The sequence below is a fragment of the Micropterus dolomieu genome, linkage group LG07 (genome assembly GCF_021292245.1).
Source record: "Micropterus dolomieu isolate WLL.071019.BEF.003 ecotype Adirondacks linkage group LG07, ASM2129224v1, whole genome shotgun sequence".
Lineage (NCBI taxonomy): Eukaryota > Metazoa > Chordata > Actinopteri > Centrarchiformes > Centrarchidae > Micropterus > Micropterus dolomieu.
In genome coordinates, this window is record NC_060156.1 from 26,456,660 (window position 1) to 26,482,014 (window position 25,355).

The 25,355-nt window shown below is 40.0% G+C and overlaps 1 protein-coding gene across 3 annotated transcripts in view; it reads left to right on the forward strand.

The window, feature by feature from the left end:
• Positions 1-25,355, forward strand: part of vwa8 (von Willebrand factor A domain containing 8) — a 70,743-nt gene that overhangs the window by 17,166 nt on the left and 28,222 nt on the right. For 2 of the 3 annotated variants that reach the window (XM_046053429.1, XM_046053431.1), the window contains exons 15-29: positions 2,072-2,264; positions 4,027-4,104; positions 4,209-4,324; positions 4,471-4,571; positions 5,959-6,065; positions 7,863-7,934; positions 8,602-8,678; positions 12,672-12,747; positions 15,624-15,759; positions 16,281-16,400; positions 17,224-17,429; positions 19,821-19,972; positions 22,088-22,196; positions 22,877-23,015; positions 23,547-23,734. In XM_046053429.1, coding sequence (XP_045909385.1) covers positions 2,072-2,264; positions 4,027-4,104; positions 4,209-4,324; positions 4,471-4,571; positions 5,959-6,065; positions 7,863-7,934; positions 8,602-8,678; positions 12,672-12,747; positions 15,624-15,759; positions 16,281-16,400; positions 17,224-17,429; positions 19,821-19,972; positions 22,088-22,196; positions 22,877-23,015; positions 23,547-23,734 — 1,870 coding nt within the window. Of the gene's footprint in view, positions 1-2,071; positions 2,265-4,026; positions 4,105-4,208; positions 4,325-4,470; positions 4,572-5,958; positions 6,066-7,862; positions 7,935-8,601; positions 8,679-12,671; positions 12,748-15,623; positions 15,760-16,280; positions 16,401-17,223; positions 17,430-19,820; positions 20,016-20,051; positions 21,284-22,087; positions 22,197-22,876; positions 23,016-23,546; positions 23,735-25,355 lie in introns of those variants that run through there. The other variant, XM_046053432.1, reaches the window with a different exon arrangement.

Consider the following 25,355-nt stretch of genomic DNA (forward strand, 5'->3'; position numbering starts at 1 on the left):
AAAAAAAAAAAAAAAAAAAAAAAAAAAAAAAGTCTCCATTATTTGCTTGCAGGATTGCTTTGTTGATATTGCTATCTATCTTGATATATACTATCTTCTGTATTCTGTGTTATATTTTTGTTAGTTCTTCCTGAGTGCTCCTCTAAATTAGTTAGTCTGTTCTAATTTAAGAGAGTAACACACTTCGACCTTTACCTACTCATTCCACATTGTTTTGTGTCCCAGGTTACTCCACGACAGGGAGTTAGATCTGTACGATGGGACCAAGCTGCTGAGGTGGGACAGATACCAGACACTAAAGGAACAACTGCAGTTCAGTGACCAGCAAATGCAAGAGAGGTACACACACACACACACACACACACACACACACACACACACACACACACACACACAGGTCTGCACACAGAGCTTTACGGGTAATGTGTGGGAAAGACCAAGAACATTTTAGGTGCATTTCTGAAAGTGAATTTGCGTCAAACATGGAAACACGACAGTTGTGGCCCCTGGCTTTTTAAAAACAACAATAGCTACATTCATGATTAGCGCCATAACAGGAAGAAAGAGTCAGAGAGACAACAGAGAGGGAGGACAATACAAAAGTAAAGACAATAGTATTCCAGGTAAACCAAGAGAGTGACGTTCAGATCTGTGATGCTGGGGTCTTTTGACTTCAGGGATATCTACAGAGAGAGATGGGTGAGTACAAAACTTTCATTCAAAATGAAAGAAATGAATAGTGATGCTTACTGTAAGTTTGTGTTGTATGTTACTTCTCCCTTCTGGATCAGTATTCATATCATCCAACTTAATCTGAGTCTCCTGTCAGGTGTTCAGACTGAAACTAGTCCAAACTTAAGAGAATACTTGGGTCTGCTGTGGTGGGGACTGGTGAAAATATGTGTCTAGGAAGGCCAGTTTTGATAGATTGATCAGTTTTGTAAGATTATTAGAGGCTAAAACACTGCACAGTGGTAAATGGAACTATGAGACAGCATTTTACATGGTTGTAATGTTTGCCATAAATATATTGTGTGAATAACTATTGTTGGTCTTGACCTTAACTGTTCCCTGTATTTGACTCATGAAATGGTGTGTGTGTGTGTGTGTGTGTACATGCACATTCGTGTGTGTACGTCTTAAAAACCCACCTAAGCTGGCAGGAAGGATGTTTGTGGTGGGGCGTCTGGGCTGAAATAAACCCACTTCCTCTTCCTCCTCTCTTGTGGCTCAGACAAAATGTGTGAGCATTTCCGCCCGCTCCCGCAGATGCACCGTCCCGCTCCTGCTGAGATTGTGATCACTCCCGCCCGCGACAGTGTTTCCTATTGAAAACCTTTCTGCCTTATCCTGCAATTAAAACAAGACACACGCAGCCCAATTTTGCTTAAGGCTGTAGATGAAAACATTATCGATCATGTCCCTGTTTCCCGGATAGTTAACTAAAACCACATGCGGCAGTGAAATTGTTACCATTTGCCAATCAGATTTGGATTTGGGGATGGCAATGTTGTTTAGTGTTACTGATGTTTAAATTAGATTTATTCAACTGACTACTTGAAAACCAAATAAAGAGAGCAAGACAGGGAGAAAGTCAGTGTGTAAACAAGAGAGACAAAACCCAAACTTACTTTTTATTAGTAAGGCATGTGGATAGATAGTGGAACATGCATGGTTAAGCCCGCTAACAGCCTCAGATATCTTCATGTATGAAATTTCTTCCCACACACTCATCCAGTGATGATGATGGTTAGTGCCCGCTTCCGCCCACATTAGAGTAAATATATCCAGTTGCAGTGTCGGCGTCCCTGTGGGGTGATAGAAATGGACTTTGCTGTCCTCTTGAATCAGATGATTACACAGCCAGCTGTCAAAAGTCATGTACTTGTCCCTGACATAGATTAGGTTGGACACACACACACACACACACTCATATATGCATCAGTTGCACACACCATGTGCACCTGCACTCTGCATCTGCTTGAACATGGCTCAACAGATGTTAAACTGTGTGTGTCTTCCACTGCTAGTGTGTAACTGTTATCCGGCGTGTGCGTTTCTGTATTTTCAGGTCAGTCTTCCCCATCCATCCGTCATTCAGGGTGCTGGCCCTGGCAGAGCCTCCTGTTGTGGGTGCCAGTACAAGCAGCAGCAGCAACAACAGAGGTCAGCAGTGGTTGGGCCCAGAGCTGCTCACTATGTTCCTCTACCACACTGTCACCCCCCTGGCCAAAGCAGAGGAGATGGGCCTCATACAGGGACTGGTGAGACCTCTTCCATACTTAAATCTCCTGACAAATGTATTTTTTTTTTTATTGCACTGGTTACTGCTTTGTATATCTTTTTGAATGTTTAATAATCAATATAAGTGTGAACAAGCCAATATCATGTTAGTGTAACCATTATTGTGATAAAATGTTAAGATCAATACACTGAAAATGTATTTTTTACAACCTTATATTTTTCGTTGACTTTGTAAATTTTCTCAACACACACACATTGACAATAGATACATTTAATCTCATTTGCTTTGGTTTGTTAATCTTGTTCTGATTCCTGTTTAAATTAAGAAATTAGAACAAAATTACATTTTACAGGAGTGGCCTGTGTACAGAAACTTGCATCTAACTGGTAAAGATGGTATATTCTTTTTTTAAAGCTAATGGAAACTCAAAAGGGTGAGTTTGTTAATAAAGAGGTGTTAAATATGTCAGCGGTCTTATCAGCAGCCTAAAATATAATCAGTAATTGTTATTTGCTTCTGTGCTGTTTCTTTAATTTGATTGTCTTCATTTCTTGCCTCAAAGCTTTTAAACAGTTGCACATTTTGTTTTCTCAGAGACATTTGAAACTCTGCTCTATCCAGGAAGTTGCCTTTGGTCTGCAATTGACTAGTTAGAGGAGAGACTTGCTAACGTATGTGTAGAGTTTAACAGTGCAGGGGCTATTACAGGGGAAACATATTCATCTGGAACTTATTCAAAGTGAGTATGAAAAATGATATTTATATGCAGTGCTCCTTTCAGCCAGGACTCAAAACAAAACAAACTGAGTTGGTAAACAAAGTTTAGTGCAGGATGTGACCGGGCATTATTGGCCTTTTGTGGAGCTCAGCAACAGGAATCTTTCCAAATAAATTGTGACTTGGCAGTCATACTGGAAAGGGGTGATGTTAAGCAACTTGTTGGCCTCACGCACAGTTACACACAAACTAAAATACAGACCTTGTTTGGCATTTCAGTGGGATGTTGTGTTGCATGGTTTGATTCACCTATTCATATGCCAGTCTCAGGTGTGTTGATACACTAACACAAACAAACTTTCAATTTGAGTTGTGGGATTAAACATGGTGAAGCTGCTCAGTAGCATTTGTGGTTTTGGTTTTTAAAGTTTATTTAGCTCTAGTTCCTCTGTCACCTTCAGGCTATGGTGTCTATTTGTAATTTGATTCTTTAAATATTTGTTGTGGTGGTTTTGCCTTTTAAAACACAGGGAGAGAGAGGAGGTGAATGTTGCAGGAAATGTTGACATTACATGATTAGCATCTTTACCACTTAACCGCAAAGACACCTGTTGATTTGTTGTGGCTTCTTGGTTTCATTAGCATTTAATATCCTGCTACCTGCCCGGCATCTCGACTTGGCAATAGACTGTGGTGAACTGTATTGTTTTCTGTTATTTGGTGTTTCATGTTGTGTCTTCACACATCACATGTGTATGCCCTGCACATTGTAGTTCGTAGTGTTGTTCAATTGTGTGTCTATTATTTTGTCCATCCCATTTATATCAGTGAGAGCACCCCAAATCCTTACCATATCCTCAAAAGTTGACTCAACACCTCTCTTAAACAGTTTCAACACAAAGTGAACATTATAACCTTCATGAAGGTAGGATTTTTTGCAGGACTGTTGTATTAGACTGCAGTAATTTTAGCTAGGTGTGCCTAATTTACTGGCAACTTAGTGTTGTTATCTAAATACCATCCTCGTCATCAGTCCTTCTCTTTCTTTTTCTCTCACTTTTTAGACTGCTAATGTTCCAAAGGAAGCAGCAGAGCAGCTATTGCACCTCTCACACACTCTCCGCAAGACGAACGACCCCACCGTAAGTGTGTGTGTGTGTGTGTGTGTGTGTGTGTGTGTGTGTGTCTGTGCTTTGTTTACATGTGTGATCTAAGTAATTTATTTGTGTATGGTGTGTGTCTCCAGGCACAGTCTCTGGCTTCTTCTCTCTCCACCAGACAGCTGTTGAGGATTTGTCGCCGCCTTGCTCAGTACCCCGAGGAGAACATTGCTCACGCTGTCAATAAGGCTTGTCTTGCCAGGTACACACACATATGCGCACTCACTCAGATTCCTGTTTCTGTGTTTCTAACCGGGTTGTGATGCACTTTTGTAAATTTTCTATAAAAGTGCATTCTTTTTATGATATATGGTTGTGTACATGAGTGATTAATTATGTGTGCTTTAGGTTCCTGCCCAGCCTGGCCCGGGCCTCTCTTGAAAAAAGCCTCGCCAACTGCTCCATACAGGACCCACCAGATCATGCTGAAAACACTCGAGACTTCAGCTGTAAGTTCCACTCTGCTATCTAGATACCATTTCTTAAGCTAGTCAACGTTTTTAAAAACATTTCATAGAGTAAGAAATTGCTGCTATTTTAGGGTTTTTCCTGGTTAAGGCTGTGGTTTCGATGGTAGACTGCCCATTGGATCACTATCAGTGTTACAGTATAAATTCTATATTTAATAATAAAATTATACATCCCCTACATTTGATTTCTGTGTGGTGTGTGTTAAAATCAACCACCATATATGCACTTTTTAATATGATTAAAAGATCCTAGTTATTGAAGTCAGCAACCTATTTTTTTTTTTTTTTTACTGCATTAATGTTTTTTCCCCCCAATGTGTTAGTACACTGAGGTCATTCACGATGTAGCTCCCAGTTTCCACCTCTGACTTTAAACAACTACAGCACAGACAAATGTTTTATCTATAAGACACGGATGGAAAGTAAGATTCAGTATCCTCAAAGAAAATAACTATTCACACCAAATATATGGATTTGGATTTTTCTAAGAGCTGAGGCACAGTAATGATTTGAAAAATGTATTTGATTAGTGTTTTATTTGTGAGTTTCATGATCAGTGCGTGTATGCTCATAGCACCAATCAAATTTGTTGGGAGTTAATTTAAACCTGTAAGTGATTGTGGCATATTGGAGGAGTAATGCATTTCATATTAGCTAATAATGCTATTGATAGGTCTAATTACATGAAATATTTAATTTATTATGCTGTAGCTACCGTCAATAAACTTGAATTATTAAAAAAAAAATTGCATTAATTGTAAAACTATATTGAGCAGAATCTGTCTAGACTCCTGGTCAAAATATGGCCAAAAATGTTATCACGATAAAAAGTTTCAAATCTTTCGATATTGATAATTGTCACGATATGTCAAATTGTTATTTCTTTCGAGTTTAAAGGTTGATTTTTGTGAAAGTTGAAGAAACCTGATGGTTAATTGTGGTTTAAACTCTTCTTTATGGTCAACACTTGATGCCAAACAGAGGATCACTTCACAAATCTGAGGTGGAACATTCAAAACAATTTTTTCAAAACAAATATTTGTCAACAAATATGCATGAGTAAAATTAAGTAAATGCTTTTTTTCAGTCAACAATATAAATATCTTTATAAAAAAAAAAAAATTAGGTCCTAATTCGTGTATGTTTCAAGTGAATAAAATTATTGAATATTTATTGAAAATTTCTTATAATGTTATTGAATATAATTATATCGCAATAATTATTGTTATTCTTTTATTGTCCAGCCCTAGGTTGAGGTATAAGGAACAGCTCCCTCCCCTCCATCAGTAAATATGATTAAAGAAGCTACCGAGTTATTGGAATAGAAAACACACACAAAGTGATTTCCTCTCCTGTATTTCTGTAGGTATGGTAAAGGATGGTGTGTTGACTATTGGCAATGTATCTGCTCCCATCTACAAAGCCAACGAGAAAATGAAGGTTCCAGACGTGCTCTTCTATGACAATCCTCAGGTAATTCCACTGGGACAACCAAACATCTACTTAAGTGAGACACATGTCACAATAAACTAAATCTCTAACTGCAAGATAACATTTCACTTAATACTTGGTGTGATTGTAAAAGAGAGCCAGAAAAGACGTTCATTTCTGGGACGTGAACCAGATTTAATCACATAACGGCAGAAAGCCTAAGAATGATCTGTTGTTTTTATTTTCTTTCTCTCAAACTGAGAAAGATCACTCTACGTATTCTTCATCACACAATATTCATCACATTGTGACTTCACATGAGGTCATACACTAATGAAAAAACAACTCTGATCCTTTCTTTTACCCCAGTCTATTTTTTTACTCTGTCCTTGTTGCAGTGTGTGACATTATTTCATTATGAAGGATTTTACTTTTAGTTCTGGTATTAGCGTTCATTTTCCAAGGCCATGCTCTTTGTTGTTCCTGCTAGGCCCTCTTCAGATACATCGTAGTCCTTCTCAGAGAGGCTAATCTCAGTCCAGGCCTTCCAGTAAAGTCTGCCCCAGCACACTTTACCTGACCTCTGATTTGCTGTTATTGATTCATTTAGTTGGATGAGAAAGCGTTTGGACTTTAATTGCATTGAAGGAATTCTTGTTTTTATTGAATCGCTGTAGTTAACTTGTAGTTGTTTTCACTCAATCACTCGGGTATGTTGGAGCCAGTTTTTGTAACTTTCAGACATCAAAAATACGACATTCACACCCACTTTATGCAGTAATTGTCCAAGTTTGTATGCTGTAGGTGTGAAAATGGGCAGAACTCCAAGCACTCAGCGAAATATTTTCTCTACATTCTTCCCAGTCCTATTTTGTCACTGTCCATGGTCAAACCTGAAGAATGCTCGCTTTTGTGGTGGCACAAAGAGGAAAGCAAGCAAAACTGCCAGTATACAGTACACAGGCATACTGTTCCTACATCTTCACGGTTTTAAATTCAACTTTAAATTTCTATGTTAAACACACGTTAAGATATACAGCAGCCTGGAAGCTGTTGTGCTTATAATATGTTAGTCTCAGTATCATGTTTATTGATCTCTTGTATTAACATAAATCCTACCTGGAGATAATGACTTGACTTTACCCCATTAGTGGCATCCTCCAGAATAATGAATAGGTTGACGTCAGCTGATGACATTTTGTTAGTTATCAGTTACTGCTCTGCTCAGCAGTTAAATTCATTTGATTTGAGTTTAGTTAATATCAAGTTTGGAATGTTTTAATGGAAAATGACGTTGAAGAGACTTTTGGATAAATCGACACGCCCATGTAAGGTAGAAGTTAGATTTTATCAGGTGAAACATTTGTGTGCCAATTTTTGTTGGTGTCTCATGTCTGATCCCCATCTTATTGGCTGCTGAGGCCCAGTGTGACCGAACCATAGCGTGCCCAGAAAGGAACCAGCCAAGGAAATGACACTGTGACTTCCTCAGGCAATACTGATGACGCTGTGTGACCCAGATTTTTCTCTTTCCCTCTCTCTTTCTCTCTGTCCTCATTCTGCCCTTTTTCCTCTGCCTGCTTGTATTAGAGACTGAAATAAGATTGGAATAGGGTGAGATAGGATGAGAGCAAGAACGATGTTCTACTTTTGAATGACCTGTTTTCTCTCTTCAGAGTAAAAACACAGTTGACAAAAGGCAAACCTCCACATTTCTGCACAAACCATGTGGTTTTAAGATCAAAAGGAGACAACAGTGCTTTTTTTCATATGTGAAATGCGATTCCGTTTCTGAACTATTTGTCAGTTGAATGTTTGTCTGTTTAAATCTCTCTGCAGCACATGATGGTGATGGAGGACATGTTGAAAGACTTTCTATTGGGAGAGCACCTCCTTCTGGTGGGCAACCAGGTGAGTGCAAAATACTGTAACTTCTGCTTTAGTTAAAATTCCCGACCCCATATGGAAGAGAAGTTATGAAACCAGCTCCCTGCACCCTGATGTCACCTTCCAACTCCTTCCGCTCACTGTGGGCATGAGGAAGCATGTAGCACTTCCTCAGGGACAGTCTGTGCCCCCAGTCAGGTCCTGATGGGCAGGGTTAAAGGGAGGAGGGAGGAGGAGGAGGGAGTGAAAGTGGACATGTTGTACTGGCAGCCCAGGGGAGGTTGTCCGTGGGTGATTTTTTGCATTAATGTTTGTGTGCGCGCGCATGTGAGAGAGACTGAGTGGGCGAAGCTATTTGCAAATCTGAGTGCATGACCATGCATGGGCGAAGCTGAGACATTAGGAGCTGTCACAGCGGCTTACTGGACGTCTGACAGACTCTGCAACCATCCAGGAGAGGCAAGCTCTGTGGGAAGCCAGTGGGAGTCCCAGAGAACAACCCCTGTCAGAACGTAGCACCATCAAAACTAAGGGACACACTCAGCTTTCAGTGCTGCCTCCCTACAGATGCAATAGACACCTCTTTATCTCTCTTCACAGCATATTACCAGTTACTGAAACATAGTTGTGTATTAAGACTAATAGAATTTAATTGTGCTGGTCGCTGTTTTGTTCTCGTATCCTTCCATAGGGTGTGGGTAAGAATAAAATAGTGGATCGGTTCCTGCACCTTCTGAACAGGCCCAGAGAATATCTACAGCTCCACAGGTGAGAAGAATCAACATGTTATTTCAGAGTATGACACTCAACAAGTTGAGGAACTAGAAGATCTAAATTATGTCACATGTTGGCTTGGAAAAGTTTTTTTGAACCTCGACTTGTGAACTTTCTCTCTGCATCTAGAGTTTTGCAGAGAGTTAGGAAGAAATCTCTCTTTATTCTCTTTTGTAATCCCATTTCAGTGTTCAAAGCTTCTCCAGGCAGCTTCTCTTTTGCCTGACTTTCTCCATTCTGGGTCACTGTCTCAAACTTTCTCTGAGTGTCTTCTTCTAAACAAGCATAATAGGTTCTTTCAATTCTTTTCAATTCAATTTCTTTCAGACAGTTCATGTGAATCCAACTTGTGTATTGGATGGATGGAGTTTTTCTTGTGTGGGCCAGCAGCTGCAGAATACCTCACAATTTCATAATCAATTATCAGTTGAGGGATGTGTGATTAGTTTTGTGCATTAAAAGTTCAGTCTCAGGTTCAATCCATTGTGGCGTTTTTGCTTACTACTGATGGATATTTGAGAAGCTTTCTAGCAGAATATCAGTTTCTAAAATAGTCACCTGGATCTACTGTGGTTGCCAAATTGTGATCCTTTTCAGAAGTAATAATTACATGTTTCTTTTAGGCACTTGTAGTTATCTGATAGGAGCAACAAAGCATACTATGTATAAGGGAGATGTGAGTAGTCGTCATTTTCTCTTACAACCCTGCCACCCATTTCCTTCCCATGCATGGGTGTCACAATTTTCTTAGTCCTCAGTAAATTAGGCCATCTATTACCAGAACAAGGACTTCACATGCACATATTAAAGATAAACCATATTAAGAAGTCCCTGTTAACTCAGGTTCTTTGCCTTTTTTAAAAATAGTCATGATCACACCTCAGGAAAATTAGGTCATGGGTTACTCATCCATAAATCAATGTGTGAAATCAGCCTTGTAGCGTAGATCAGTCAGAGGAGATGGGCCTTCTATTGATTGTGGTACTAATAAGAAGGTAATGTTATGGGTGATATCTGTGATAGGCAAAAGGCAACAAACAGGATGGCAATAAAAGTCATCACTTGTACAGACCTGAACAACTGAAGTTATGCAAACAAGATTATATTCAATCCTACACCAATGGCAGATTCAATCTCATTGTTGTGCGCAATGACATCCATGGTCAAACATCAGCATGCTCTGCGCGCGCGTGTGTGTGTGTGTGTGTGTGTGTGTGTAGTTTGTCAAAGTCGTGTGAAAGTCAAAATGGGGCAAACCATGGATGTGGCCTGGTTACTACTGTAACAGCAGCTATTATTAGACCAGGGCAGAGGCAGGAAGATCTGTGCATGTGGCTTTTGGGAGCCTGTGACTGAAAGCCTACAGAGATGTGGCTAAGAAAAGCAAGAGAGATTCATCCAGCCAGGAAGGAAACTAGGACAGCTCCTGGGTCACACTGTGAGATATCGAGGAGAGAGGGGTGTAAGGAGGGAGGGCTGGTAGGTGGGTTGAAGAGAGAGATGTTCAGAGAAAGCAGAAACCAGATATGGAAATGCACTGTAGATGTGTGAGATCTGTTCACTGATACCACCTCACCTGAAGGGTAATGGATGCCGTTTGGCCACTGAAACAACACAGTATAAGTAGAGCTTATTATTTTCAATATAATCATGTAAGGTTGTTTATTTCAAACGGAAAAAACAGGTTAAAATTGGATTTTTATGGTATATGTAGTAGGGTTGAAAGATTCATCGATTAAATCGATTACTAAAATGCATCGACACAAATTCTTTGCATTGAGGCTTTGTTTAATCCATATAACTATATAGCACACTGTTTCGCACGGACATTTATTACTGTCGCACATCGCGCTTACGCTGCGAACACAACGTGATTATGATGGAGCTGTTTGCAAAGTGGAGGAAGAGAGAGAAAATGGCGAGGGACGAAGAAGAAAGTGTCCAAAGTATGGGATTATTTCAAGCTAAAGAAAACAACAACTCTGTTACCGTCCGTCCACCGTAAAATGAAACTATTGTCGCCTCGGCAACAGCACAATGGGACCTGATCAGAAAGCAGCCGGTGTTCTGCCAGCGGACCACAGACAACAGTAACAGCAACTTTAGCATTTAACTGAAATCCTGATTGATTGTTGAGTTGAAGCTGAAAATGTGACCACATGCGTTTGTTGTTCTCCGTTTTGGGCCGTGAGCTGTAACCTCACAGTCATTCGTTAACTGGGTGTCGGGGAGCTGGACCTTTTAACTCCCCTGCAGCTCTCTCTGTAGCTCAGACAATCCCTGCTACCTGCGTCTGCTAATCCATCCTTTCACTAGGGGTGGGGGAAAAAATCAATACAGCATAGTATCGTGATATTTGCCATGGCAATACTGTATCGATACTTTGCGTCCATGTATCGATATTTTGTTATTATTCCCATTATTTTTGGTACTAGAATAATAAAATCTTTTGCTTTTTTAGTCCACTAGAAAACTTAACAGGACCATATAGAGGACGGAAAAAGTGATATGAACAAACAGAGAAATGCATCTTTTTAGATAAACGTATGTTGAGTAAGTTTGACTTTAGGGATCTAATTGGTAGTTGGAAAAAGGTAGTAAATTACAATATATCTCAATATATTTAAAATCGCAATAAAATTGAATCACAACATAAATATCGTGATAATATCGTATCGTGGGGCCTCTGGTGATACCCACCCCTACCTTTCACCCGTATTTTTATAACTGTTATCACTGTACTAACTTGGAGAAATTACACTCTAAAAACCCCTCCAACAACGAAAAATAAACCTTTCACCAAAACAGTTCCTTAATAGGTGACACCACCTGTTTCATATCTTCTCTTTCATAGTGCTGCTATCACTGGTACATATATCAGAACATTTTACTGTACTAACTTGGAGAAATTACACTCTAAAAAAAACACTCCGACCGCAAAAACTAAATGGACAGTTAACATTTCTGTGAACTTTGACCTGTAAGGTAAGGTAAGTAAATAACACTGCTGACGGCTGACCTGACCACGGTTTTGCATTCGGCGGCTCACGTTACCGCAGTTCACAAGACGGCAAGTTGTGTAGTCATCGGCCTACGCTGAAAGTCGTGTAGTCTGCACGAGCCTTTAGTATAACTTGTTTCACTCGGGTGATGTTTGTGTGCTGTAAAGCAGTTGTCTGGTTGTTGGTCTGTTGATGTTGTTGGTCTGATATTTGCTGCATGACGCACTATGAATTTCCAAAAGGACCAATAACTATCTAGGCCTATCACCTATAAACGTGCACAGGTGATCCCGTTACCGGGGGGTCACCGCCGCCACCACCAAGCAAAAGTATTTCTTAAACGACGCATCGATGAATCGTTGAAATAATCTATAGAAGTTTCGAGAATTAAAATCATCGTTAGCTGCAACTCTAAATATTTATTTTTTCTAACTCAAAGGAACTTATAATCAGCACCTAATTTGCCTTTTCTTACCATCTTTCACTTCACCTCTTTATAACTGAAAACTTTTCTGAGGTGTGTTTAGCAAGAAGGCAACAGGTCGCAGCACAGCAGGTTTTGTATGTGTAGGGGTATACATTTCAGGTAAAAATTATTTTAAATTGACATGCTCCTTTTTATGAAAATCTGGTAAAACGAAAACAATGAGCGTTAATCATAAATGCAGCCACTATTTGTCTATACTTTTATACCTTGCATTCAACCCAAAACACACTGGCACACACTCATATAAAAGTCTGGGATGCAGGCATACTATCAAATATTACCAGGTTACATGTGGTTGGGAGCCAGTTAACTATTTGGATTATTATTGAAAAACATATATTCCTAAGAAACCTTGAAGTCAAGCTGTAGAGGCACATTTTCTATATTTTATAATAAATCCACATATTTTTTAATTCTTTTAAATATACATGAAAGCAAAAGTGCAATGGCTTTTGATTTCATAAATGAATACCTGAACCCTGTTTTGTTCTCCCCCAGGGATACAACCGTCCAGACTTTGACCCTGCAGCCTTCAGTCCGAGATGGCATCATCATGTACGAGGACTCACCTCTGGTCAGTTACTAACACACACACACACAGATATTTCCTATATGTTGGGAGGATAAGTCTGCGTTATTGCTCTGCTGGTAGTGGTAGTGTTCCCTTCAGACCGTCTGACAGAAACAGAACCCCATTTGGGACATTGGGTATGTTAAGATGAGACAAGGAGGCGGAAACCAAAACTAACGGAAACACTTCTCAATTCAAAATCTCACAAAAAGTCCACACACATAAAGTGCAGCTCACACTCCCAAACAGAGCAAGGTTGGCTTCAGTTTTCAGATGTTTATATTGCAAAACTCAAAAAAACAGCTACGTTACTACTCTGTCACAGACTGGCTGCGATTCACAGTGCAAAAACAGAGCCTGACACCACAATGCTCTCACTACAGTCCTTCCTACAGTCCTGTTAGAAGCCTGAATAGAAAACTCCAGAAAAATCCAGTGCTGGTTTGAATAGACTTCTGCACACTTACTCAGACCTCATGAAGTCTGATAAGACCGGGGGCCAATCTGCTGGGTCATGTGTGTTTGTACTGGCTGATGATCCAGCATCTACTCTACTGACAAACTGGCTCCTCCAGGTTTTCTTCAATACATTTTCAAATATAAGATACTATTTATAAAATGACTGGGCTGAATATGTGATGCTTATTATTTACTCAGATGTGCATCCATATTGCCCAGTCTGCCCCACTAATCAGCTTTTTAATAGTCAATGTGAATTCACTGCTTCCCATCTTGCATTAGTCCAGTCCGTGCCTAGGAGGATAGTCCCTCTTCATCCTCTCATCAAAGTTGTAAATATTCGCGTTCACCTTTGACTGGAAAGTGAGGCGGGGACGTCCAACTCTGTGCTGGACTGTCACTACGTATGCCGTGTGTCGGCACCGAGTCGGCTTTATCAGTTTTACAGTTGTGTTTCAGTGCAGCTCCACTCAAGTATGCTGCCTAGACAACTAATACCAATGTAACGAGGTCTCGTGCAGAATGTAACGGAGAAAAAGTCGATATTTGTCATTGAAATGTAACGAAGTGAAAGTAAAAAGTTGCAACAACTAAAAATACTACTAAAGTACAGTAACAACGTATTTGTACTTTTATTTATTTGTACATTATTTTCCACCACTGTTCCTTTGTAATTTCTTCAACAGGATGATTTCCCTTTTGCATATGTAGTAAATCTTTTAAACCATGCAGACAATTGACTCTGACAGTGGTTTTACACCCCAGTAAATCTAGAAAAGCAGCCATTTATTCCCCAGAGACAACACATTGTGGCCCCATACATTTGTGATGTGATTACATGTTAAAGTAGTAATTATTGTGAATGGACTTGACAAGAAAAGCTTTAAAATTGCACCCCAGCCACCCACGCAGTAGCTCAACAATAACTTCCCATTTTGAGTCTCATGCACTGCACAATTTCAAAAGTTGTCTGTCTAAACTGTCTACATGTGGGGGTGACATAAAGGCAGCACTCCTTAAGCACTCAAGTTATAACTTTCAGCAATTTACTTTGGAGCAGACATTAACTAGAAAAGAGTCATCAAATGTGTCCTGCTCTGTGACTCTGTGGCTGCATTCAGTGAGTGAGTCACAGCAGCAGATTCCCACGACCGCTCAGCGGCCAGACTGAACCAGGTGCCCCAGTGTCCGACATGTGGGGCATATGTGAAAACAGGTTTTACTTGCTCTGACAAAAAACAAGACATTGTGGTCTATGTGTCTATGCCACAAGCTTCTATACTGTACCCACAAATCTTTCTCTTTAAACCTTTTTTCTATCATACCAAACCTTCACTGCTCCCTTTGCTGACTCACCTTCTGTCTGGAGCAGACATTTTGACTTGTCATGGCAGAAAAAGCACAGGTGTAACTAATAATATTAATGATGGCTCCATTACATTGAATGTCCCAGTTAGCTATGCCAATGAGCCAACATGCTTAATAGTAAAAACTGGAACACCGACATGAAATGAAGCCACTACTAATGCTGCTGTGACATGTTAAAATGTCTGCAGTGGAAAAGGAGCCATATGTCTATGTACACCTTTTCTGGAGTGATCAGGTACTGATAAAGGTCAGAGGGCCAAAGAACTGAAACTAAATTAAAAGCCCTGCACCCGCCCAGGTGTTTTCAGTATTTTTGTTTGTCAGTTTGAAATTGGGCACAGTTTTGCAGAGATTTACATGAGGTTCAATTCAATTTTATTTATATACCGCCAGTTCATAACAGAAGTTATCTCATTGCACTTTTCATGTAGAGCAGGACCGTTGGAGGTGTCTGGACCTTATTCCTTATATTATTTATAGAGACCCAACATTTCCCACCATGATCAAGCACTTGACAGCAGTGTCAAAGAAAAATTCCCTTTAAACAGGCAGAAAACCTAGAGCAGAACCTAGACTCAGGGTGGGCGGCCATGATATGATAAATGCTAAAGTTGTCCTACCCTAACAGGTGCAACAGGATAGTAAGGGACGGTGTGTTCACACCATCCCCAAGGAATAACTCTGGGCTGTGAGGTGATTTTGGTCTAGTGGCCACACTTGGTATTGTATCACATGACACACTGGCCCAATAAACGCTCTCTAGTATGCATGCTCTATAGGCCTGACATTTTTTTTCAGCTTATAAGCCCTGTAGTAAAATGAACAGCAGAATTAATTGGGTGCTATCTTGGAATGCAGTGTACTTTTAATACATTCATAGTGCACACCTACACGGTCCTTGGTTAAGTCTAAAAAGTCAAAATAGGTGAAAAACCCTGGGTGGTTGTGTAATGTGCATGTTTCCTCTTTTAATCTAATATAGAGGTTCAGCAACCCTTTGTAGTACATTTTTATTTTGTAAAGTAATTTTGTGTCTATATATGTGTATGCAGGTGAAGGCAGTGAAGATGGGTCATATTTTAGTGATTGACGAGGCAGATAAAGCTCCTACTAACGTCACATGCATCCTCAAAACCCTGGTGGAGAGCGGAGAGATGATTTTGGCCGACGGACGCAGAATCATTTCAGGTACACACATACGCACAGTCACACACACATGCAGCGTTTACCATAATGACAGTAGACATGTCCCAGATACAGTGTGCAGACAGAAGTAGGACCGTTAAATGGACGAGTTAAGGATTGGATGTGCTAGAAGACAAACACAAGTAAAACATCAGATGCAGGCCACTAAAGGAGGCTCAGGATAAAAGCCTTTATGGACAGGTACCAGTAGATTCTGGATAATGCTGGACAGTAAACGTGTTTTTCCAAGTAGTCCCACGTAATCACACTAGTTGCTGACAGCTTCTCCACTCCTTAGCAGCTCTTCCTCCCAGAGGAATGTAAATACAACCTTGAGACTTCATAAACACAAACTTGAGGCAGCTCCCACTGCTATGAGGACAAACTAAGTCACACAAATATAATCAGAACATTAAGAATTTAAAAAGAGGGTAGAGACAGAAACAGATGTATGAGTGCTTGTTTTGCTGTTTTTTTGTTTGTTTGCTTGTCATGTGCTAACTAGGACTATGTCTCCTCAAAAGATCCACACGAAGCCAAGGGGAGGCCCAACACCGTAGTCATGCACCCAGACTTCAGGATGCTTGTCCTGGCTAACCGACCTGGTTTTCCTTTCCTGGGGAATGACTTTTTTGGAGCTCTAGGTAGATACACATGCCACAACACCCACAACAGCAAAGGACTAGTAATCTTCTCTTTTAATTAATAACAAAGTCCTATATCTGAAAACTAATGGACTTGGATGAAATTGGGACTGAAATGGCTCCCAGAAGAGGATGTGATCTAATTGATTTCTGCCCTGTTGGTTTCATGGGTACTCAGACTACTACATTTGGTTTTTAATTATCCATAGAAAACCGAGGGCCTGTCTCAGGAAGCAGTAGACAGCAGGAAACCGTGGCAATGGCAGCAAGTGAGGGGAGGTAGAGATGCCTGTCCCCAGACAGACTTAAACCGTGGACATTGCAGTGGATTCATGAATCCCTAGGCCACCAAGCAAGCTAATCCAAGCAAGATTTCTTTTAATGAAGTTAAAAGAAGTTAGACCAAGTTTTACTTGCAGCAGCTGTTCCATTGCTTGCCTGTAGATGCTGCACATCAGCAGGTCTGCATCTGCAGGTTTAAATCGCTGCCACTGCAGCTGTTACTTTGTTGACTGTAGGTGGCACAGCTTAGACTGGAACTTGGCTGGTCTGGCTCTGCAGCTGCTGTGTTTCTGCAACTGGACTATATTGTCAGGGCCTAGTTTCGGGCGTTCTGCATCAATAACACTGTTTGTCCTTGCTGCAGAGCCCAGCAAAGTACAAGCACTGAACGAGTAGCATTGCGTCAATGCAGTTTAGGTCGTTTTCTTTAAAAAAAAAAAAACTATACTATAACCATACAAAATGCTATGTAGATATTTATTTTAAGAAATTGAGCACTATCACTACAGGAAAGGTTGACTAGTTATCGTCCTCTGAACAGGTGATATTTTTAGTTGCCATGCTGTGGATAATCCAAAGCCCCAGGCAGAGCTGGCAATGCTAAAGCAGTATGGCCCCAACGTTCCCGATTCAACACTGCAGAAGCTGGTGGCCGCCTTTGGAGAGCTGAGGTCAATGGCCGACCAGGGCACCATCACCTACCCGTATTCCACCCGAGAGGTAGTCAACATTGTCAAACACCTCCAAGTAAGACTACACACTTTAACAAACACACAAGATACATATCCTTCAACGGTACAACACTTTTTCTTTTCTTTGTTGGATTTTTTCACGGTTGGTCTGAGACTATTTTTCATCATTAATTCATAAAGATTATGTGTCCTTAATCCTGCACTTCTAGATGCTTTAATAATACAAGAGAGTCCTCACAACACAGTCATGACAGCAAAGGGAGAGGGTGTTCCTGACTCAGTCCTCTTGGTCTTTTCTTTTTTTATCATTATCTGTTATGTATCACATTATCTTTTCTCTCAAAGTATTATAACTATATGCCAATTAAATTTACAGTACCCGCACCCTCATCTCCTCTTTATCTCCCTACCCCCTCCCATTTCACCATTTATCCTTCTACTTCCCTCATTATTCAGAGCCCACAAATTTGCACCACAAAACATCCATCTAACTTAGCAGATAACAGTGAGTAATTATGGTCATGCTTCACTTACGCGTCCTTTGGAAATCTGACATCATGCTGAGCGTGATCCTTGTCCTACCACACTTTGGATTAAGTCTGAATGAGCCACATACCAAATAGACTACAATGGGGACTCCATTTGGGAAAGGAAAAAAACTTGTTCGTGTGAATGGCAGCATGCAGCAGTATATGCATGTGCTTCTTTCATTTGCATTTGGTGATCAGGGTTTTCACGTTCACCTGTCTCCTTGTGGTCTTAAGTCTTTAGAAATGTACACATTGTGTAGGCCAGAGAGCAAGAAAAAATAACGGTGAGACAGTAAGAACAGGCCTTAGAGAATAGGGAAATTAAGATTCAAGCTTGCACTATTGTAGATCAATAATTCAGTGCACAGGGACAAGCCCTTATGTTTGATTTCCCCACTGGCCAACCTGTTCGGTCATCAGTCACCACAGCTATTGATGTCTGCAGGAGTGGGATTGATACAGGATAATTTAGTCGCTTCTTTTTAAGCAGTAACCAATGTAGGACCTAATTACGATTTTACACTTCACATAATTGTACCTTTGCTATACCTCTGAACCCAGATCAATACAGCCCAGTGCTCTTTAAAATCTATGTTTTAGTTAGGACCAGTTAGGATGAGGTTTGAATTGATTATGCACTCATTTATTTAGGCCTATCAGTGATAATACATCATAATATTTAGGTCTGAAAGTTGTAATTATGGTCCTATTAATGCCCCAGGAACCAGGGCTGTAAAGTCAAGACACGCTTTGAGATTACTCACGTCAAAACTGTAGACATAGTGCTGTTTAAATGACATGGATTCAAAGTAAAGGATTAGTTCATTTTCAATTGATTTATCAGGTATTTTATCAATTGATTAAAATAAGCCAGTACTGGATATTGAACCTATGTGGTTTTTATTATCCTGTTAGCTTATTTTTTCATCAGAGTTGTTTTAAACACAAATCTTGCCAAATTCAGAAGTGCTTAAATAACCCCTCGTGCTTAGACGTCTAACCTTTCAGAACTTTGGCGTAGTTTTGTAGACATACATGTTTCAAGATATCAAAAATCATTGTTTTGTAACTGAAAGTCCAGTATCTTGTGCAAACCAGCATTTATGGGAAACATATATACTTAGACTGTAAAATTGTCTAAAATAATGAGAAACGCCTGTTTAAAGTTAGGCTACTAGTACGTATACTTGTGTTTTCACACAGTTTTGACTGATCAGGAGAGAAGGAGACCGATTTCAGTTAGTGCAATTAAATGTCATTTTATTTTCATCAGCAATCTGGATGTTTCCCCACATTTTAGTGACTTGATTTACTGTTGAAAGTGTAGCCTCTGTCTCTGCCTTTGCTTATATCCCTTTCTTTCTCTGCCTTTTCTGCCTATTTATCAATACATCACCAAAATTACTGTAAGGCTGTGAGCAACAGCCTCAGCAAGAGAAAAAAAGACTTTTCGTTGCATGAGTATGTTAGTGTTGTGGTCAGAGTCTAGAGATGAGTTATCTTGCAGACAGCATGTCTTACTCCAGACTCTGTCCCTGCATTGACCCCTGTTGAAGACTTGTGAATCACATTAACTTTCTTTCCTTCTCGGACCCTCCTCACTCCATCTTCTCTGCTTTTTTTCCTATTCTTCTTCCTACTTGGCACCCTTCCTGCTCTTTTATCCTTTTTTTATCTCTCTTTCATTCCTCTCACTATCCTCCCTATCTCTCTTATCCATAACTCCCTCCTCCATCCCTTTGCTTCTCCCCCTCTTCTCCCTCTCCCTGTGCCCCTGCTTTTTCTTTTTTGCCCCCTTTTTCAATGATCCTTTCCTACTTCCACCTAATTCCTACCCTATTGCTTCCTCTTCTCTGCCGTTTCCCTCCCATCCCCCCTTCCTCCCTCTTTGTCTACTCCACTTTTCCTCCCAACAGAAATTCCCTGATGAGGGGTTGGCCAACGTGGTGCGAAATGTCTTCGACTTTGACTCATACAACAAAGACATGAGAGAGGTTCTGATTGAAGCGCTGCATAAACACGGGATTCCCATTGGAGCCAAGCCCAGTTCTGTCAAACTGGCTAAGGAGTAAGGCATCAGGAGCACACGACACTAGGATGACACACTCTCTCTCACACACACACACACACACACACACACACACACACACACACACACACACACACACACACACACACACACACACTAAAGGCTCATACAGTACCTGAATAATGCACAGACATAGTGTCATGCAGTTACAGAGACCAGTCAGAAAGCAGTAAGAGTCGGGCTATGGATAATAAATGACATGGGCATTACTTGACAGCCTACATGGTTATGTTATGTATCCTATTAACATGAGGACATTGCAACCATTGGGCCACCACAGCTAGGCAAATGTTCACCCAGTCTATTTTCACTGTTAATAACTGGATGGACCAAAACTCTGTAAGAGCTTGTAGTCAGCAGGCTGAGGTCAGAGAAGCACAGGTACCACTGACAGTTCCTGAAAATGTCATACACTCTCAGAAAAAGAGATTCTTCAGTAGCCACGATTGGAGAATCATTTTGTCTTGCCGGGTGGAAGCCTTTCTCAGGGTTTCTTAGATAGATTTCCGATAAACCTAAGTCACCATAGCCTGCTTTTTACAGCAGTGATCATCTTTTGTGGGATATTTTAAGTGTACCAGAAGCTATAGATGCTTGTGATTTTCAGCATCATCTTAACAGACAACAGAAAGAAAAGATGATGAATAAATAAAAGATAAGTTGACCTCACAAAACAGAATGAAGGCTGCATTATATTTTTAGTTTAGTTTTCAGTTTATTGAATTATAGTTTTATTTTGCTGTTATTCTGTTATAGACCAATATTTAAGATAGAAATAACAAAAGGTACAATCTATATTTTACTAATTAAAGCTAACAAAACATTATTTATATCGCCTTTTCACCCTCTAAATGTTCTAAAACTGTTTGACGTGGCTTTGTTATGGTTGTTGATATTACTGTTGTAACTCTTTGATCTTAAAAAAAAAGCCACCTTCCGAGTGGCTTGTCAGCAGAAAGTGCTTCCTCAGAGGCCAGTGGTTCTGGTTAGAACCTCTCTTGCTGAGAGTGTACCGGATAGACATATTTCTGATTTTAGAGTATTTGCAGCTTTTAGAAATGAAATTCTGAAGTGCTTGAAATCGGCTGATGTTGTCTTTAGCCCTCTGACTAGTTTCAGTTTTAGGCTTCCATGAAGTCTCCTCACTGCGTCCTGAAGTGTTAAATGAATGGCTGCGAAGATCATTCACATTACCTCACCTTTCCTTTAAGGGAAAAAAAGATTCTAATACCTACTACATTGTCTGATCATGTACAGCTTTGTCTTTTAAATAAAGGAAAATATTTGTTTCTTCTGTCTCTTGTGGTTTTATTTTGACTTAACGTTCATAAATTCAGTTCCATAAATCTCTCAAGTAAGATATCAGAGCAGGGCAGAAACAAGTATTTTCCTTGAATGATTACATAACTGATTGTATATTATATCTATTTCTTGTTATTATCAGATATACATGATCTATTCATCTATGTCTGTCCTTATATCATCCAAGCTCAGTGGGTCTTTTGTATCTTTTGGGATTACTGTTTTAGTTATTTAAGCCCATCTTGAACAGTTTATATCCCACATCTCGTGTACATAAAACCAAATATTTCATCTCTTCATTACCAATTTTGGACATGGAAAACAAAAAACTGTTTCTCTTATGTATCTCATTGCTTTTCCATTCCTAGAAATATTTATTGTTAGAGGACTGTCGGTTCTCCAACATGTTTATCCCCTTGGAATTTCTGTGTTTTGTGGTTGTGTTGTGTCTTTTCCCCCACCTGTAGCCACTAAGACTGTGGCCACAGCCCAGTTATGCTTCATGGGAAGACAAGTAAACAGATGGCCAGACACAACAAGCCAAGCATGGACTCGCACACATAGACACACATGGGCTTTACCCTCTCTAGAATTTTATTTTCAATGAAATCCCACTCAGAAACCCATAGTTTTCCAAAATGGAAAAATCCGAAACCAGCAAGATGTGTGACAAAAACACTTACTATTAATTTGCATAGTTACCCCACATCTTGATATATAAATATATGTCAGGAATTCAAAATTGTTCAGGTCTTACCAGGCAGTTGTCACCATTTGACCTTCAATCTTTAGGTTGCCCCTGCCAGAGGTCAAGATGACAGGGTACTGGACAATAAACCAAGGTGGCAATGCTCGACGCAAACTGCTCTGTCCCACTGAGACACACCCTATCGACATCAAGGTAATCACGCAAGTGAAATGGACTCGATAGAAGATCTTAAAAGTTCTCTAGCAGCGGATTCAACAGTGTGTTCCCCCACATCTCCTATATGTGGTGAAACAGTGTCAGTATTTAAATAGTGATAGTTCATCCAGAATCATCCTCACCCACAAGAATTAAAAGTCACTGTGTTCAGGTATAATTAAAGTTACAATGGCTTCTAAGTATAAAAACATTTCTAGAAACTATTGTTTTGCTATATTACACAGTGTCTTCTTTGTTAGAGGGTCATGCACCTTTCAGCACTGTAGCTCTGCTGGAAGCTGTGCATTTGCTGTATTGCAAAGCTGTGACTGCATGAAATACATGGATGCACCACTGAGAAGTGGATACATGCTACATGCTACAGGAGTGGTTTGAGAATTGTCTGTGGAAACTTATCACTTTTGAGATCACTTGTTACTGACATGAGTATTTTGAGTATCATCTTAAAACCTTTTTAGGAGTTTCATGTGTAGTGTCATCTTGGCATGATGGCCTTTTCTGCACCTTTAGTTATTAGGATTTTATTTTTAAACAAGCAGCCCTGTGATCTAAATACGGCCACTTTAAAACAGTTGCACAGAATTTCAACCATAAACACCAGTGTTGTTTTCATATTTTGTGTAGGTACTATAACAGTGTATGTGTTGTGTTTCCAGGGCCCTGTGTTTCTGCGTGTGCAGGGTTACCCCTGCAACCGACAAGAAAGCAGGGCTTTGAGTTTTAGTGAAGAGAAAGCCCACTGGCAGATTCCCATGAACGAAGTCAACATCATCTGCGATGTCACCACCAAAGATGGTATATACACACACGCAAAGAAACACTATCAACACTGTCATACAACACATTCTCAGGTCTCTGGTCTCTTTAGGGAATATTAGAGGTTCCAGTGGATGAAGTATATCACAAAGGAATAATCTACGATCCACGAATTCTGTAACTGTAACCTGTCTTTCACTTACAGAGCACAACCATGTAATGCGCAATGCAATTAATGACAGCTTATTAACTACTGTAAGTCATGTCGTTGTCTCTCATGTGCAAATGCAATAGTTGCATGCTATTGAAACCAGTACATTAAAACTTCAATAAGCCGTTTAAATACATCAGTGTAATTTTGACAAAGGAGAAGAATGCATGGAATTAAACAGATGATATCTGGTATTGTATGGTTCTGCTGCATCAATTTTCTTTCTCCTTTTTTAAACTGTCCACTACCAATTGCAAAACATCACATCTGTATAAAACCCAAAAGATCTACCTGATAGCTGGATATAGTCCAACATTACAGAATGGACTACAATCCTACATTCCCTTTGTTTTTATCAGATGTGCTGTACATGGCCACGTGCAACCCAGTGTCCCTGTACTGCATGAACGAACGCGGGGAGACTATCAAGTGCATAGAGCTTTACGACGTTTTCCCCCGGACCATCAGTGGCGTCTGGCAGCCTTTTGTCACTGTTGCTCCCCTTGGGAATCCCCTGGATGGACAGGTGGTGCTGCACGAGGAGCAGGTTGGCACACCTACACATACATACCAGTACACACACAAAGACAAGCTTGTATGACTAGATAATAACACTAATTAGATTACATATCAATTGCTTTTTTTCTTAATACATATAGGAAAACTTTGCTGTCACATTAGAGTCAGTGAACATAATGTTGATCATATTAAAAGGTTCACTGTGGAAACATGTTTTTTTTTTTTTTTAGTATAACACAAAACACATAGTGTGTATTCTTTAACCATGCAGTTGCTGCCCATTTAAAAATCAAGTCGGGGGGTTAGATGTGTGTCAGGGGGGCATGGCTCTGGGCTAGGATTTCTCAGTAGCACCCCGATTGACCGCTAACTCCATGGAGACTTGAACCTGGCAAATGAACAGTTGGCTTCATGAATGTTATAATGTTATATATATTGTCTTTTCTGTGTCAATATTTACACAACTAAGAGAATTCTCCATATTCATTGGATATGAATATGTTAACGGTGTCACGAGGGAGCCCAAATGCAGCTCACACATTCAAAGGTTAGATGATTAATACAGGACTTTATTGCAAAATATGAGTAATGGAGGATGGGGGAGGTGTCCAGCTGATGATGGTGGGGGGTAAGGGGAAAATAGAGGATGGCAGAACTGAGCTGAGCGGGGAGTGAAGGCGATGATCCTGAGCGATTGGGAATCAACTTAGTTGCAGGAAAAAACACGAGGAGGTAAACTTAGTATACACTATACTAAGGCAGCCATGAGCGCTTTATATCAAACTGGCTGAAGCAACGATCTGACAACGAGTGGATGAATGACAAGTGTTAAAGTACTGCTACTAACTGTGACTGTCATCTGCAGTTGACATAAATGTCTATCACCTCATCCCCATGTATAGGCGTCATGTGAACAAGGACATGCATAACAAACAGCGCCACTAGTGGTCAAAAACACCAGAGAGTACCTTTAAAATAGTAAGAGACCTGGAGATTAAACAAGTTATAACAGAGCAAAGCTATGGAAAAGAACATATGGTTTCAACTTTATAGCTGAGTTGGATTTGATAGTGGATATCATTACCTTTTCATATAGAACACTTAAGTACTGTAAACGTCAGTTTTATTGGTATTTATGAGGAACACCATAAAAGAACAATGTGGCGCGATGTGGAAATTGTTAGTAGTCATTGTTTTATTTACTAAAATACTCACACACTAACTGTCAGTGTTCACAAAGGAATCGTATTCCAATCCCTTTTTTCCTCATGTCCTTGTTTACTGGTTAACATGTAATGTGACACTTGTATTTAACACTGTTATTTAAACTGTTTTTTACTAGGACAACCGCAGATTCCTCAGATTTAAAATAGCTGTGCAAAGTCTGAGTTTCTTAAAATGGTTGGTGGTTAGTGGTTGTTTGCTGTTGAAGCTCTCTTACCCCATAAGACCCTGGCCTATGACAGCGTAAGACAAGAACAATGCATGTTAGCTATTTCTCCATCCAGAACTCTTGTACAGCTGGTGCATATTAGGCAAGAGGAGGACTTCTAAAAATACCGTTGTAATGGATCGTGTTACGTCTGTCTAAAAATGAAGAGGTCCAGACAACATAAAGTTCATTTACAGGTCATTGGCCTTCCAGGGAA